The 17,281-nt window shown below is 40.6% G+C and overlaps 2 protein-coding genes across 2 annotated transcripts; both read right to left on the bottom strand.

The window, feature by feature from the left end:
- Positions 1-1,111: 1,111 nt before the first annotated feature.
- Positions 1,112-2,277, bottom strand: LOC124636935 (cuticle protein 19.8-like). Its single transcript, XM_047173222.1, has 2 exons — positions 2,241-2,277; positions 1,112-1,934 (listed from the first exon to the last, which is right to left on the bottom strand). The coding sequence occupies exons 1-2, from the start codon at positions 2,250-2,252 to the stop codon at positions 1,173-1,175; spliced, it is 774 nt and encodes a 257-aa protein (XP_047029178.1). The 5' UTR covers positions 2,253-2,277; the 3' UTR covers positions 1,112-1,172.
- Positions 2,278-10,728: 8,451 nt separating this feature from the next.
- Positions 10,729-16,068, bottom strand: LOC124636910 (cuticle protein 18.6-like). Its single transcript, XM_047173181.1, has 4 exons — positions 15,649-16,068; positions 15,048-15,455; positions 14,952-14,978; positions 10,729-11,378 (listed from the first exon to the last, which is right to left on the bottom strand). Exons 1-4 carry the CDS (start codon positions 15,658-15,660, stop codon positions 10,809-10,811), a joined length of 1,017 nt encoding a protein of 338 aa, XP_047029137.1. The 5' UTR covers positions 15,661-16,068; the 3' UTR covers positions 10,729-10,808.
- Positions 16,069-17,281: the final 1,213 nt, after the last annotated feature.

The raw sequence follows: 17,281 nt of genomic DNA, 5'->3' as shown, positions 1-17,281 counted from the left end.
CACAGTTATTATCAAAACATTTTTTTTCAACACAACCCTTTTATGAAACGTAATTATACTGAGCTAAACCTCTAGAGATTGTTTAACATGAGGAACATTCGGTGTAATATCAGCATTCTGACTGCTAGTGAGCAAGGGAGGCAGGGGAGGGGGTGAGGCCAGGGGGAGAGGGGGTGACGGTAATAGTTCATCATCCGATAATAGCGGGATTAACACGATCCAACCCTTTGTGGGCGGCTTGTAAAACTTCACCAAAACATTTGTCGGCTCTGATTATTTATTCGTCCTATACATTAAATATTCGCTCAGTGAATACGGTATTGCTTCTCTTTATCAACAGACAACACGAGTGATTTTATCAGTTTAATGTGTTATTGAGTTCTGGTTTTCTTTTCTACTTGATTGATACGTTTATTGATTTGTTTTCAGACGCCTGTTTAATTCTTGACCTAAATTAAATTAACAACATTGCACCTTAGGAAGTCATACACATTAGGGATATGATGGATATGAAGGATCCAGAAGTGTTTCCAGTTTTATTTACCAACGAAAGTATTTTAACGTTTTTTAAAACCCTTCACAGTGTTTTATAATAGCTCCCAAGAGTAACCTAAATAATATAATTCACATCACACACTGTAAAGCGCCCCCAGAGCATCCTAACAACTACTTTCACCATCAGTTCTGTCAATTTATATTTGCCTGCAATCATTAATGTAGGCGTCAACACGTTCTGCTGTTTTTGCAAAGCGCGCGCTAAACATCTCCGCTGTATGAAGATACACCCTGTCCTCCGCACACAGTAGATTGTAAGGCGACGGAGGGGAAAGTTCCCAAATTCCTAAAGTGCGTGGCTGGTCGCAGAGTAAACTAGCCGAATGAATAGGTGTCAGAAGCAATGCGTCAGAGAGTCCCGCCGGGGGCGCGGACGTGCCGCGTAACCGGACCCACTCGCATGATAATGCTACATAATTCAATTGATTCCCCGACACTACCCACACGCTTCCATCTAACTTCGTTTAGAACGTTTTGATATCGGATACGCCGCTTTGACGCCTCCTTGTACAATTCTTTCCCCACTGACCCTCGGTAAAAAATAAAAGCTGCGAAATTAGATTGACTATCTTGTATTCAACAAAATAAATAAGTTTAACAACAATGGTTCTTATGACTTAGTGGTGGTAAGAGACGGCGGGGGAGGAGAAGGTGACGTGGCCGAGGTTTTCAGCGTACGCCAGTTTAGCGACGGGGGCCGCGGCGTACGCAACCTTGGCGACGGGAGCCGCGGCGTAAGCCACAGGGGCTTGGTGGTAAGAAATCTGAGGGGCCTGGGAGTAGGTAACTTGGGAAGGGGCGTGGGAGTAGGAGATCTGAGCGGGGGCGTGAGAGTAGGAGAGTTGAGCTGGTGCGTAGGCGACCTTGGCGACGGGGGCGGCGTAGGCGAGCTTGGCGACGGGTGCGGCGTAGGTCACTTTAGCGACGGGAGCGGGAGCGTAGGCGATCTTGGCAACGGGAGCGGGAGCGTAGGCGATCTTGGCGACGGGAGCGGCGGCGTAGGCGATTTTGGCGACGGGAGCGGCGGCGTAGGCGATCTTGGCAACGGGGGCAGCTACGGCGATCTTGGCGGGCTGTTCGACGGGGGTACCCTCGTAGCGGACAACAGCGTTGAAGCCGTGCTCTTCGTCAGCGGTGTAGTCGACGATGCGGTGGACACCGTCGGGTTGCACGAGCGAGTAGGAGCCGTGCACATTGTCGCCGGAGCGGGACTCCTGCTGTTGCTTCACGTCACCGCTCTGTCCATCGTGGACGGAGTAAGAGAAGTCGTACTGAGCGGGAGCTTCGGGCTGGGCGTGGGCGTACGCCAGTTTAGTGACGGGCAGGACGGGGAGGGCCACGGCGGTGGCGGCGGCCACGAGGGCGGAGAAGGCAAGGATCTGTGAAAGAAATTGGTCATTAGTAATTGATATAATAATGTTACCTGTGTTGAACAAGTTGAATCTTTTTCAATCGGAGCTTATAATATTTTTAACAAAAATAAGTTATCTTTTATTGATGACAAAAATTATGGGCAATAAATAATCTTGCACGATCTCGCTCAAAATAGAACAGGCAAACAATCCTAATCCACTATGTCAAGTGAAACATGTCGTGAAGAAATAACCATTACTATTTAACATCTTTGCCACTGATCTAGTTACAAAACCGACTAGTAATTATAATAAACAAAAACAACCACTTACTCTGGCAACCATGTTGATTGGTTTGTTTATTGTAGACGAATGTGCTGTTACCCAGTAGCTTCGAGCTTTTATACTAGCCTCACGTATTGCGTATGCACATACACACACACATGCATACATACACATATGTATATTATAAGGCTCACAAACATATGTGTACTCGCGCCTACGAGATGCCCGCGGCGAAGTCAAAAACTGGATCGATATCAGAGATAAGATCCGATTATGTAATTCGTTTCAAGTTCAATTATTTTGTTTACTTGCTATCACTGTTTTATGTTTATTTTATTTATAACTAGTCATGTGGCGGAATGGATTTCCGTTTTTTTTTTTATTGATTATGAGCTTTCTTTATGAAACAATTAGACCACTGATTATTTTATGACCTCATTGTTCGAAAGAATTACTGCTAAATGGGATGGAAAACTGGACCTTAAGCTTTCCTTTATAACATTTGCAGAAAAAAAACAATTAATATGTCTAACTTTATCGTCTACACAGGTATATCATAGTTCGTTAAGTTAAATATCCGTATTTTTTTTTAATTCGCGTAGAAAAACCTAACACATTGTTTCCTTTATTCATAAACATTCTTTATTTTAAAGATTCGATGAAAATGCTTGTATGTAGGCAGGGAGATTGATCCGTGTCTTCTATTTTCACACCTATTTTACACTATATTTTTAAATAGGGTGACCTAATTCCACACAAATAAATAGACTAATGAATCAGGCTAATAGATAGCCGTTGTATCAATAAAACAACAATACAACAGAAGTCACGAACAAAGTTCTATTCGTACTTATTGTATTATCTATCACCATCTCTATAAAAGAACGAATTGAATACTCCGTCCAAATGGTTTTGATACGAGTTTCATTAATGAATCATTACTTTATCCAAATTTTGGTTCGTATTAAATAAATATTATCTTTTTTATGAATTGTTACAATACCATACCAATACCAATATTATTATGTATATCGTTAATAGTAACAATGAATTTATAAGCCGACCCGCTTTTTGAAATTTGGAAAAAAGGCTCGGAGGATGAAAACAATGAATTTATAAAAAAAACATACTGGTGGTGATAGTTTTGGTTTAATTTTTCCAACTTAAACTTATTAGTTTTCCTAGTGATATGGGTCATTAAAACTTATACGGTGCTGCAGTCTCACCCTACATCATTTTTTTTATAAGAAGCAACAAAGTATCAAGATCACTCCAAATGTAGCTGCATAAAGTCCCCACGTAACTTATTAGGATTATCCACAATGAATATAGCGATAGTATCTCATATTATCTAATAGCTACCGAGCTCCACAATAGTGAATATTAATCACACACTCTGATATCACAATTGGAGCGGTTTCGGCACTCTTGTTCCATCTAATATGAATGTATTTATGTAATGTTTTAGCAATAAGTATTACTAAGTATACTATCGACAAGTAGTTCAGTATTTTTGTTTAAGATAAATTACCGTAATTAATTGCAATAAAAGTATTGATTGACTCTAATTAGTATGCAAATGTGTGCTAACGATAATTTTAAAGCTAGGTGTTGCAGTATTTCGGGAAGGAAATTGCATAGTATTGCAAATTTTATATTAATTGAAAAGCTTGTGCATTAGACAGATGTACGGAACTAAGATACGCTTCCGTGGAAAAGTACCAAAGGTTTGATAAATATTTGCAATCTTAAAGATTAAGTTTAGATAACATATTTATTGTTTTCATAAAAAAGAACTTATTTTGGTCTTAAATTGCATGATACAGTTATTGCATAAAGTCATGTAGGTAAGTGTAGTGAATCATCCCGTGACGACCAAAACCTTGCATAAGAACCCGTTGACAACAATAATGACATTAATTAAGTTCGGAATGAGAATAATTCCGGTTTACAACCGGACTAAAAGGTACCGAATCTTCGACCTTGCCTTAAATGGAACCTACATTTTTGAGGTTCTTAAATGCCATTGAATTTACGTAAATTACCAATACTTGTGATTTTTTCCCACGTATGAATTGACTCTTGACACTTTTATGTGACAATTCAGAATAAGCTTAATGTTTTCGTCGCGGGTTCTGTAGAATAATTTTAATAGGTAAATGTTATGTCTAACCTTGCTGCTTAGGCTATTTAAGACCTACAGACCATTAAAATTATTGTACTTATTCATCTTTTCAGACTGAATTTTGTCAATGTTTAAAATAAAATGTTGTTATTACCTACTTAAAGTTTCAATTGGAAAACTTTATGAAAAAAATATGTGAGTAACAAAGATTTGTATAAGTAAGAATGATCAAGTAAAATCAATCATCTAATTAAAATTAACTTTGTAACTGTAGATATCTAGTACAAATCCAAAAAAAATTCTCGTACAATTCTACCACGGTAGCATTTCTTTCTCATTGACCCCTAAAACGTCAGCGCAACAGTTAACTCGAGAACAGGTTCCAAAACGCCATTACTATTTAATCATCAACCAACCAATATACTTAAATGCGATCGCTCCATTTTTCTCAATTGCCAAACTAATGATTTACGTAACAAACGCACTGAGGTAACTACATCTTTGTTACACATTAGCCAAAATATATTTATGATCCCTCGAGGGCATGCCATGAGGTCGGACTTCTGTCTTATTTGTCAATGTCGTGTTTTAAAACGACATGTCTTTCTTTCTTTAATTTAATAAGAAAAGAAAGATAGATGAAACTATAGATAATGCGGTTGCCGTAAATTACAAAGTGTTCGCATCAATTAAAAAACTTTTTTACAAAAAAATTAAACCGACTTCCCAAAACACTAAAAAGCAAAAAAAAACTATTTTTAGGTGCATCGGCCTAGAATTCGGTGTCTAATGGATGTTACTAAGTTAATTTTGCCACCGACTTCTAGGCCGATGCACCTAAAAATAGTTTTTTTTTGCTTTTTAGTGTTTTGGGAAGTCGGTTTAATTTTTTTGTAAAAAAGTTTTTTATTTAAAGCTTTTCAGTGATACGTATAGTTGTCACTATCCATACAAGTGGGAAGTTCTCATCAATACAAAGAATATAAGTCCAAATACGAGGTATTTTACATATTCAGTTGTCGAGTTCCCTCGACTTTCTCTGGTCTCCATCATCAGGTCAGCTTCAAACCTTCACTGTTGCAAAGGTCTTGTCAATACAAATAATTTAAGCCCAAACACGAGGTAGTTTACATATTCAGTTGTCGAGTTCCCTCGACCCTCTCTGGTTTCCATCATCAGATCAGCTCCAAATCTTCACTGTTGAATAGTGCTTTTAGGCGTACACCTGAGTATCAAGTTTTTACCCTATGTATGCCTACAACTTTCGAAGGTTGCCCTCGATTTCTCAGGGTTTCCATAATCAGATCCTGACCTGATGACTATGGGACCAACTGGCAGCTATTCCGAGTCGAACAAAAAAAGAATCACGTAAATCGGTCCATAAACCTCGGAGTAATCGATGTACATACATAGAAAAAAAAAAAAAAAAATATACCGGCCGAATTGATAACCTCCTCCTTTTTGGGAAGTCGGTTAAAAACAGCAGAAAACTACTAAGTAGTGTCCATCAAATTTCACAATTATAAATAGGTCAAACCAAAACAAAATGCTGTCCAAATTAATTTAATTTTAAGTTATGATAAACGAATTAATTTTTAAATATGTTAATAAGAATAATTGATGAAAGTTTCTGTACAAACAAGGATACTTATTTACAGTTTTAAAAGAATCGGTATTGACCTGCTATCCTACACCTATTTATACCGACAGGTGAGGCTGATGAAATCGCAGACCCATATGACAATCAATGAGATAAAATATTACGTACTAGCTGTTGCCCGCAACTTCGTCTGCGTGGGCAATATAGAATAGTCAAAATACTACTTATCCCGTAGGTGCATTCTTTCACGTGACCGTATAATTAGGATTAGCACTTAGCAGTCGCATAGATTCATTGATCAAGGTTGTGTTGTGGATGTGACCATTTATCTAAACAAAAGAAGTAAAGTTTGTGACGTTGTGAATATCTCTGGATCTAGTCAGCCAATTTGGAAAATTATTACGTATGGTGCGTAAGTAATTTTCACAGGAAACAGCTATAATCTATGTCTATATGCTTTGAGTCTGACAAAGCTGTCATTTGTACATTTTCTGCAGCTGCTGCGACTAACCAGAAGCCAGAAAGTCTGTCAGTCTTACCATGGATATCGTCTTGTGTAGTTGACTGGATTGAAGATAGGTAGATAGGTAGTCGCTCCAAGCAAAATATTGGTACTCAAACAGATTCGGTGACTGGAAGCCAACACCAACATAGTTGGGGAATAGCTGGATGGATGATAAAATGAGTCATCATCATCAGCAGGCGCATAGGGTAGGATAGTTTCACTACTGGGGAGAAACACTTGTATGACGGGGATTTTCTGTGCACTTACTCACTATGGTAAGGCTGACCCCACATTAGGCGTGCGTGATCCTCGGGCGTGTGAGTAGCGCGGGCGTCGCGAGCGCGCTGCGTGAACGTCGCGTTTAGCTGCCCTGCGGCATGTGTGAAAGGTGCAAGCGACGCGCTCGCGGCGAGCACGCGGCGCTCGAGTTGCGTTCTTACCCCTTCGCCCGCTATCCCCGCCGCCCGCTAAACGCCTTAGCAGTTAAACGTCAAGGAGAGCGGCGCGTGCGCGCCGCGAGCGCGCTGCAAATGCCGCAGGGCAGCAAAACGCGACGCTCACGCAACGCGCTCGCGACGCACGCGCGGCGCCCGCGCTACTCACACGCCCGAGGATCGCGCACGCCTAATGTGGTGGCCTAAGCCGGGACTCCACCGAAATGTTTGCATTAGTTCACGAATAGGCAAAATGTACGTATCTGTGAGAGTCCACTTCATGTGTTCGTACTTGAAACCTGCAGTTTTGCCAAGATTTTCAAAATGTACGCTCGCAATTTGCCATTTCTTGGTGGAGCCAGCAAATCAAAAGAAACATAAGTGTTGTATACTGTGCGTCACTACCGCACACCGGGAAAATTTCGCTATTGCGGAGGACGTTTATATACCATATTTTGTGTCACACGTAAACAGGACGACAGTAAGTATCCACCGAAACACTTTCAAAGATCTGATGAACGAACAAATCAGACCTGACTTGGTCACCCGGGGCCAATCAGAGCTCTATGAAGCGATCATACGCTTTGGCTCCTACTGTTATTGTGGTTTCTGAAAATTTAATCACCTCATTCAACGATGAATGTAATTCTGATGGTACTATTAAGAACACTTGCTTAGCGCAGAAGCTGACGTTAGCAGGTCAAGTCTTTTGACTTCTCGAATAGGATACCATTGGTTTTTGTGCAATGCACACCTGCAATGCATTCTGGATTAGGATAGGATATAGGTGGATAGGATTTGCAACAGAGAACAATTCTGTCTTTGTGATTAAATGACATCAAACGTAGTTTTCTAGAAAAGGTGTTTTTTAGACTTGGCTCGGGCCTTACTGAGACTGTTCGTAATCGTGAACAGTGTATTTGCGATCAGAAGTTGAAAGTAAACATGTCTCTGGTATGCGGCGCGTAATTTGTACGTTTTCAGACGCATAAAGCATTTTACGTGTGTATGGTATTAAATCGAGAAAGCTCCCATTTCTTATCTGCACTTTGTATCTGGGCTTGTTTTTAAAGCTACAGAATCCTACATTACCTACCTCACGCTTAGCAGCGCTTGCGAGAGATAGATCCTTATTTCTTCTAGGATTAAGTTTACATATTTTGCATCAGAAAAAATAATTAAGGTCTACTTAATACTACTCACCCAAAGTAATTTGTTTTAAGGCCACCACATTAGTGGAAGATAAGCTAAACTATGTTTATGAAAAAATCCTGATATGAACTCCATCTGTAACTTTAAATGATAATCAATTGTTCCACTAAAGTCATCATTTTTGACATAATGTTCAAAAAATAATTTAAATGGCACCGTTTTAAATTTGGCCGAGAACTATTAATTTTCCTTTCATCAAGGTAATAATTATAGTTGGATGTTGATGTGGCACGGCAAACTGACAAACACTATTGAAATGTCTATCGAAAAATTACACTTCGTGTTAAAATATGGTGAATTACGGAAAATACACAACTCCATCTGTTGAAATAATAATCCTCTATAAAGAATGTATGGTAATATTGTCATTTACCACCTCGCTCCTTTGACAAATTGATGATGTATTTTATTTACCACAGATGGAGCTACTTTAACCTTGGCTAAACAAAATTTTCATTTTTTTTTTTCTTCCGATGTTACTTATAAAGGTGTGATTTTCTGTGTAAAGATTAATAATAGGCCGATCAACTAATATAAGTACAACATTCAAATGTACAGTTTTGACAAATAGATTGCGTGTCGTAATATTTTACATCTTGAATTCACAAAATTAATCATATCTTTTGATAGAGTGAATCGATTTCGATGAAACAAAAACTAAGTAATACCCCAAGTTACGTAGAGTTTTTGTATATAAGCATTGTCTGCATTTAATTCGTAGATTTTACGTGAATCCCGAACAAACAAACAGATAAACAGACAAACAGACAAACAGACAAACAGACAAAAATGACAAAAATGATGGAAATGGGTTCTGTTAGTTATCCTTTAACATGCTGGCTATTTTTTTTGTCAATTTCTTCAATGTACAAAAATTACTTTTCTACAGATTTATTATATGTATAGATTCAAGTTAAGATACCACAGTAAATACCCCTGCAATCATCGTTAAAAAGCTTCTTTGCTAAATTTGGAAAATCTTATTTAAAAATGTCGTACGAAATTCGATTAATTCGGAATTCGGTTAAAATTAAAACTGTCCTCAATGGCAACTATTCAAAACGGAAGTCTTTATTGATAAAATGGCATTGACGGGTTAACTTGTTGGAGCTAAATGGTTTAAACTTGAGGTGAACCATATTTTAAGTTAATCGTAGCTCAATAACATTTATAGCTTTCCTGTACAGGTGGATCGATCATAAGGTTAAGCAACCGTAGGTGCGATCGATCCGTGGATGGGTGTCCATCTTGACAAGACGAGTTCCTCTGTGTTTCGGAACCCACGTTAAATTGGTGGGTCTTGGCTGTAATTTGTACATCTATGACAGTCGTTACGGGAAGTCATGATCTAGAAAGTGATAACCGGTCTTGCCCCTTGGGTGTCAGGTTGCGCGGGGTTGAGGAGTTTAGATAGGCAGTCACTTCGAGTAAAATACTTCTATAGTGAAAAAAAAATCGTTAATATTAAATTAATCCAATCATTTAAATTCATATTATTCATATCCCTAACAGATTGTTATACCTACCTGCCTACTTATTTACATACATACCTACTACATATTTACATACCGACTTACTAAAATCTTATCAGCCATTGCTAACAAAAGCTAATAAGAATCTTGTCAAGACCCACTAAACCATTATAAGTATAACAAATTAGGAGTGACAAGGTGACCCTTACACCATTTAATATCTACTTAAAGAGATATGCATCGATCATGCAGGTATCATATCATACGGTCACGAACGTAATAAGCCTACTAGACAATTCCATGCATTCGATCAATCAGTAACTAGTAAGGGTGCATCTACACGGTGCAAGTAGCTTGCGCATGTTGAGCACATGCGTGGGTTACATGCATTGTAAAAACGTACGGGTCCTCGCGCATCTATCAAAACAGAATACCCACCCGCGTGCTCTTGTCACTTGCGCATGTTACTTGCTCCAGCTACATCCACCGTGTAGACGCACCCTAAGTACAGGTAGTTATGTCGTTACACATAAGTCTAATATTACATATTACCATTGGACCACACCTTAAACATTTCGGTCAAGGCCTTGGTCAACAGTCACCAAACTACTTTTAATTTCTCTAAACAAAACCAATTTAACCAGACCTACCGAACCTCTTTCTATGTTCTACACGTTAGAAGGCACGTAGAAAGCTACAGGTCAACTTAAAGTAGCAACCACATGTTTTTCAAATATTTTAATGCACGGTCCAAGATTATTGTTGTAATTCGTTTAAGTATTAATTATGTGTCGCATTTAATTTGTTATTTGAGTTATGTTTTTGTATATGATTATGAAGTAATTTGAAATTATGGATGATTAAACGGTCTTATCATAATGTTGCGATTTAAGCATTTAGCCAGTTAAAAGTTGCTTAATAATATGAGTAAAATGGTTCTTATGGAATCGAAATAATTAAAAGTGTCAATGAATTATTGTCTTTAGTATGCTAGCCTACTTACCTGTCATTGATTCGTTCAAAGGGAAATTTTTAGTAACGAATTATAAAAGTAATCATGCTGTGTCCTATCTATATTTTTATGTAGCCAAAGACCAGGACTAGTTTTAACTAAAGCGTCAGAGCAATTAAAGATTCAGTAGGTAACTGAAATCTTCACGAGTAAAGAGACGCAATAAAATACATAAATCAGTTCAAAAATTTAATATCACTTAGTCAATTCAATAAATAGAACAATCATATTATGTAACAATAACAAGGGTAGTTATCTAGTGGTGGTAGGAGATGGCGGGAGAGGAGTAAGTGACGTGCGCTACGGGCGCGGCGTAGGCGAGCTTGGCGACGGGCGCGGAATAGGCCACGGGAGCGTGAGCGTAGGACACGGGGGCAGGCGCGTAGGCTACCTTGGCGACGGGAGCGGCGTAGGCGAGCTTGGCTACGGGAGCCGCGTAGGCGATCTTGGCTACGGGAGCGGCGTAGGCGATCTTGGCTACGGGAGCGGCGTAGGCGAGCTTGGCGACGGGAGCGGCGTAGGCCACCTTGGCGACGGGAGCTTGGTGCACGGGGGTGCCCTCGTAGCGTACGTTGGCGTTGAATCCGTGCTCCTTGTCGGCGGTGTACTCGACGATGCGGTGCACGCCGTCGGGCTGCACGAGCGAGTAGGAGCCGTGCACGGCGTCGCCCTCACGAGCCTCCTGCTGCTGCTTCACGTCGCCGCTGTGCTCGTCGTGCACGGAGTACGAGAACTCGTAGTGCGCAGGCGCGGCGTACTCTGCCGGGGCCACCGCTACCAGCGGCACGGCGTAAGCCGCCACAGCCAGGGACAGTACAATCACGAACTGAAATAAAATTGTTCTATGAATTAGATTCTGAATTAAACATTTCGATCCTCGTAGAACAATGAGATTGAACATCTTTATTTTTTATTGTTTTAGAATCATATAGCTTAGCTTAACATAGCTCATACTCACTTTGGCGACCATTTTGCAAGTTGGTTGGTTGTTGCTGATTTGAGTATCAGATGAAGACTATGAAATCGTATGACTTGCTACACTTTTTATACAGGGTTGTAGGCCGAGTCGGTCTTGTTGGTGACACACGGCGAGCCCGCGGCTTCGTTCATTAAACTTCACTATGATTGAGAGGTGAAGGCCAACAACCTGCATTGCTGAGCCGAACTTCGCGATATGCATTACACATTTCGCACCTGATGGTACCTTCATTCCAATATTGTAAGTAAGTATGTATATGTTATGGACCAAGTGATAAATTGAGCAGTATACATAATGCCCGGTCATTATGAAAAATGCCCAATATGAGAGCGCAATTTGATAATAATTATTCAAATAATCAAATTGACCGGGCACTATCCATATTGCCCGTGACCTTTTGGGCAAAGTAATACAAGCAAAGTAATAACATATTTATATTCAATTTTTTATTGTTATTGCCATTTAATTTAAAATAAACTAAATATTAAACCACTTAAATAATCAGCCTCATGATTTGGATTAATTATGAAGGACTTCTGCCTTAAAAATCCACTAGTTTTTGCATTTAAAAGTTAAGGAAAGTCATATTTAAAGGGTGCTTATTAAACAGGCTCCTTTTTAATATAATTATTCGCCCCGAATAATGTATGTTACCTTCTAAATTACTAAGTCAGCCACAATTAACGAGCATCTAAATAATATTATCTCATCCACTCGTTATCTTCTAAGTAAACCGCTCTAAATACAACTCCGCATGATGGTTATTTTTTAGCATCTAAATTTGTAGCATGCATTCTAACAGTAAACTTCTAAAATACTATTAAATGACATCATAAAATGTATTTATTTAGCTTCTAATTTTTTAACTCAGTACGTTTAAAATGTAAGCAAGCATGGCTTCTGTCACGGCTCCGGTGCTGCGGGGCTCGGGCCTCGCCCCTCCACACTTACGCGGTTTTGAATTGCACTCTAGGGGTAGGACAGACAAGACTACGTGGAGTCGGTTTTGCAGCGATACGTTTTCGTCACATCATCCTCCGAGCCTTTTTCCCAAACTATGTTGGGGTCGGCTTTCAGTCTAACCGGATGTAGCTGAGTACCAGTGCTTTACAAGGAGCGACTGCCCTATCTGACCTCCTCAACCCAGTTACCCGGGCAACCGTTACGTGGGATACGTTTTCGTCACTAACTTCAATTTTTTGCTTCATTATCAAATTGCCCAACTGTCATGTAGCAATATAATAATGCCCGTGCAATGTGATAAATAATGAAGTTAAGATAGTTATTAATCACTTGGCCCGATAAAGCTAGACATTATTCATAATGCTCGGGCATTATTAATAATGCCCGAATTAATCACATGGTCCATAACATATATAGTTCTTTCATGTCTGAGAGTAATCAGGTGTCCCGAAAGTTAAACGGGATATCATTATTTTGTATACAATACTATGGTTTAAATAAACTGTATTAGTCATTTACATACTAAAAATAAAATAACCTTAATCTAACTCTAAAAAAATCCAAGTCAAAAAACTCATCCCGATGGCTGCCGATCGGGAGTATACCCAATAGGCTGGCGCGGCGCCATTGCCTCTTTGTATTGCATTGCTTAGCCGTTGGCCGGAATAAAGGCCTGCCTTTAATCAGGTTAATTTAACATCATATTATGTCTAATAAATACTGCAATCATTACATCAGACAATGATTGCATCAGATATACTACGTTGATAATGCGCCGGATTGTAACCTTAATTTAATTAAATTTTAAGTTTCCGCAAAAGAACTTGTTACCACGGTCAAATTCACCTTTGATTTTATGTGCGAGGTATTTTACAAGAAATAATTTCATTTTGGGCATCGGCATCCGTCATCCAACCTATTAGCTTTCAATTCTAAATCTGGTTTCTTAATCAATAGTCAGTTTTTTTAAAAAACTGAGAGGTCCTAAGGCTACCAATGCCATTCCGCTACAACCGATGAACTGAAATGATTTTGACTTTAATCTCTGGTTTACTGTTTTGGTCGTGTCCCACGCTAAATAACGTGTTCACAGCACTCATCATTATGCAGCAGCTACGCATTTTTTTGTTACTACATTGGTGGGTCCCGGCTCTCATTGAAGTCTGACAATCAGTCTTACCAAGGGGTATTGGATTGATTTTACTGGGTTGAGGAGGTCAGATATGCAGTCGCTCTATGTAAAACACCGTTAGTGATACTCAGCTGCAACCATTTAGACTAGAATACGACCCCAACTTAGTTAGAAAATGTCTAGGTAGATGATGTCCATCTGTAATGTCGCCCTAATTGACATTATTGTCTTTTTTATTCCATTACCTCACTTCACAGCATCTTCAGACCATTCGCTGATGACTCCAACTAGAGTCAAATGAGTTTGTCGCAAATGTGAGTCCTATACATAGAGACTCTACATATGTATAGGACTCAGACTATCTAGTTCGAGTCAAATGACTCTATGCACTGCATAGAGTCATTTGACAATGTTTTTTAAAGAACTTTTTTTTTAGTTTCTTCATTGCGTTTTACAATCGGAATTAACGACATATAATTGTTAAGGAACAGTTCTTACACTGCAGCGAAGGTTTTAGGCAGAACTCGATACATATATTTAGTAATTAGTGACAACTGACTACAGATACGTACATAACTTAAAAAATATATGTTGCTGACGACTTTTGAACTGGCATGTGAATGAATCATTATTATGCCGACAGTCGTGTCAGCTTATGGCGTAATAGCCAAGATCCTAGCTTTACCCCTAACGCTAACTAACTTTTCGTAAGACGGTTGAATCAAATGCTAAATGAAATACCATCACGCTTTTTGCGCATTTCTGAATATTCTGGCCCCTAACCGGACCTGGCAGGTATTGTGGGCTCTATTCCTGAGAGCTCCTGCTGTGACAAGGATCCAATATTTAAGCTATAAAAATAATTAGGCTGTACACTTCCACGGGAAATCGTTTTGCTATAGGTACTTGTAGAGTTCCTACGATCCACAAAGGTTTATAGACCTCAGGGTTTGCCTTAGAACATAAAAATTGAAATATGTTAGAATAAAATTATAGTAGCGTTTATCATTAGAGCAATAACGTTTTTGTGTAAGGAACTTAAACGACGTAATAGTATATCCTACTAATATTATAAACGCGAAAGTTTGTATGTATGGATGTTTGTTACTCTTTCACGCAAAAACTACTGAATGGATTTTAATGAAACTTTAAACATATTGTTCGAAATACTAAACCTGCGCAGACGAAGTCGCGGGCATCAGCTAGTAATAAAATAAGGTAATTCGATTCAGTAATTTAATATCTCATAATCATTTCAATAAATAAAACAGTCTAACTTAGAGTTTCTAGTGGTGGTAGGAGATGGCGGGAGAGGAGTAAGTGACGTGCGCTACGGGCGCGGCGTAGGCGAGCTTGGCGACGGGTGCGGAGTAGGCCACGGGAGCGTGAGCGTAGGACACGGGGGCAGGCGCGTAGGCTACCTTGGCGACGGGAGCGGCGTAGGCGAGCTTGGCTACGGGAGCGGCGTAGGCAATCTTGGCTACGGGGGCGGCGATGGCCAGCTTGGCTACGGGAGCGGCGTAGGCGAGCTTGGCTACAGGAGCTTGGTGCACGGGAGTGCCTTCGTAGCGCACGTTGGCGTTGAATCCGTGCTCCTTGTCGGCGGTGTACTCGACGATGCGGTGCACGCCGTCGGGCTGCACGAGCGAGTAGGAGCCGTGCACGGCGTCGCCCTCACGAGCCTCCTGCTGCTGCTTCACGTCGCCGCTGTGCTCGTCGTGCACGGAGTACGAGAACTCGTAGTGCGCAGGCGCGGCGTACTCTGCCGGGGCCACCGCCACCAGCGGCACGGCGTAAGCCGCCACAGCCAGAGACAGTACGATGACAAACTGAAATTAAATTTCATTTTTAATACATAATGAAATGTTATAGGTACTCTATCAAGTATTTTAGAACTTATGAAATTATGAATACAAGCGCTTCTAAATATCAACAAGAATGGAAATAAGATTGTATCTAGTTTCAGCTCTCGGAAATGAAACCTTCGTTGCAACTTATTACTAAATTAAGAGAAAGACCAACCTTAGCGACCATTTTGGAATGTGTGTTGTAGATATGAATATCAATGCACAACTGTGACAATGTGTGACCTGCTACAGTTTTTATACTTGTGTTGTCGCCTACAGTTCACATCGTTGGTGACACATTGCAAGCCTGGGGCGCCGCGAAGTGCGTAAGGTGCACTGATTGAGAGGTGAAGGTCGGCTTATGGCGTTTGCATAAGTTGAATTACTTACATTACAAACAAGATTAGGAATGTATCTCATGTACCAGTTCACATTCGGCTTAAGGGAATGTTGATTTTTAATTAAGATGTGGAGTGACAGAAACGCACGTGATCAAGTGGGCTGAAGGTGTTCCTGTACAGGGCACGCCACCATCGTGGCGGTAAGTCCCCTCTTTGGGGAGTGGCTCGGGAGGAGTCACGGCGCCCTCACGTACCGCATGACGCAGGTCCTCACCGGAGACGGTTGTTTCGGGAGGTACCTGCACCACATCGGTCGTGAGGAGGCGCCCGGGTGTCATCATTGTGCGGACAGCCCCGAGGACACGGTGGACCACACAGTCCAGGTGTGCCCCGCATGGGAAGGGCACCGCCGGGTCCTCGTCGAGGCTTTGGGCGGCGGCGACCTCTCGCGTCCGGCCCTGGTTCAGGCCATGGTCCGGGGCGAGAGGGAATGGGATGCCGTCGCCTCCTTCTGCGAAGCGGTCATGCTCGAGAAGGAGGAGGCGGAACGCCAGAGAGTTCGCACCTCTCATCCCGGCCGCCGCGCTGGACCAGGTAGACACCATGGGCGCCGGGTGTCGCGAGATGACTCCCGGCCACCGTAGGCGTGGGTCTGTGGGCGGTGAGTTCGGGTGGCTCATCGTCCCTCTGTCTTTCTAGACGACAGACCCGTGTCGACGGCGCGCGTTGTTCCACGCGCTCCTCAAAGAGATGTCAGCAACCCCAGCGGGGCCCAGCAGGGCCAAGGCCTGCCGGGGCTGCGGGTTGTTCGAAAGAGATACCGCGGCCCTGGTACATAAAAGGCCTATGACGGAACACGACGATTTTAGTCAGTAAAAGTCTGACACTCCCTCACCGCTGCTAACCCACAGCGGGAGGGGTCATTTGATGATTTTACGTCGCTAAAAAAAAAAAAAAAAAGGTGTTCCTGTACAAAAATATACATTTTCTAAGAATAATCAAATTCATGCTGGGGAATTTGTTGCCATGCTTTTTTGACACTTTTACAAAAAGAGTTGATTTTCAGCGAACTTTGATTTAATTATGTTGTTTTTTTTTGTTACGATTTGTAAATTATTTTAAAATCATTTTTATAGATAGATAGCATATTTGGCTAAAATCTAACCCAAGTGATTACTAGATCAAGAGTTAAGATGGCAGTAGTTTATCACTATTGCTGAAATCTTTTTTTTTAATGTGTTACTCAAACAAGCTTACAAGCAAAATATTTCGCATTAGACTGGTTTCAAAAATTAGAAAAATAATGTAGCTTATAACTACTTTACAGCCAAACTACCTAATCTAGATTAAAGTTACGTTTTTAATCGAATGATTTAAGATTGAAGTTTTTTACTTTTTTACTGTAGGTAATAGGCCTTTCTGCATTAAATTAACATACAAACAATAAGTTAAGACGATTTAAATCTG

The sequence above is a fragment of the Helicoverpa zea genome, chromosome 15 (assembly GCF_022581195.2).
Source record: "Helicoverpa zea isolate HzStark_Cry1AcR chromosome 15, ilHelZeax1.1, whole genome shotgun sequence".
NCBI classification, from domain to species: Eukaryota; Metazoa; Arthropoda; class Insecta; order Lepidoptera; family Noctuidae; genus Helicoverpa; species Helicoverpa zea.
Note: the sequence above shows the minus strand (reverse complement) of the source record. Positions and strands in the feature narration are given on the sequence as shown.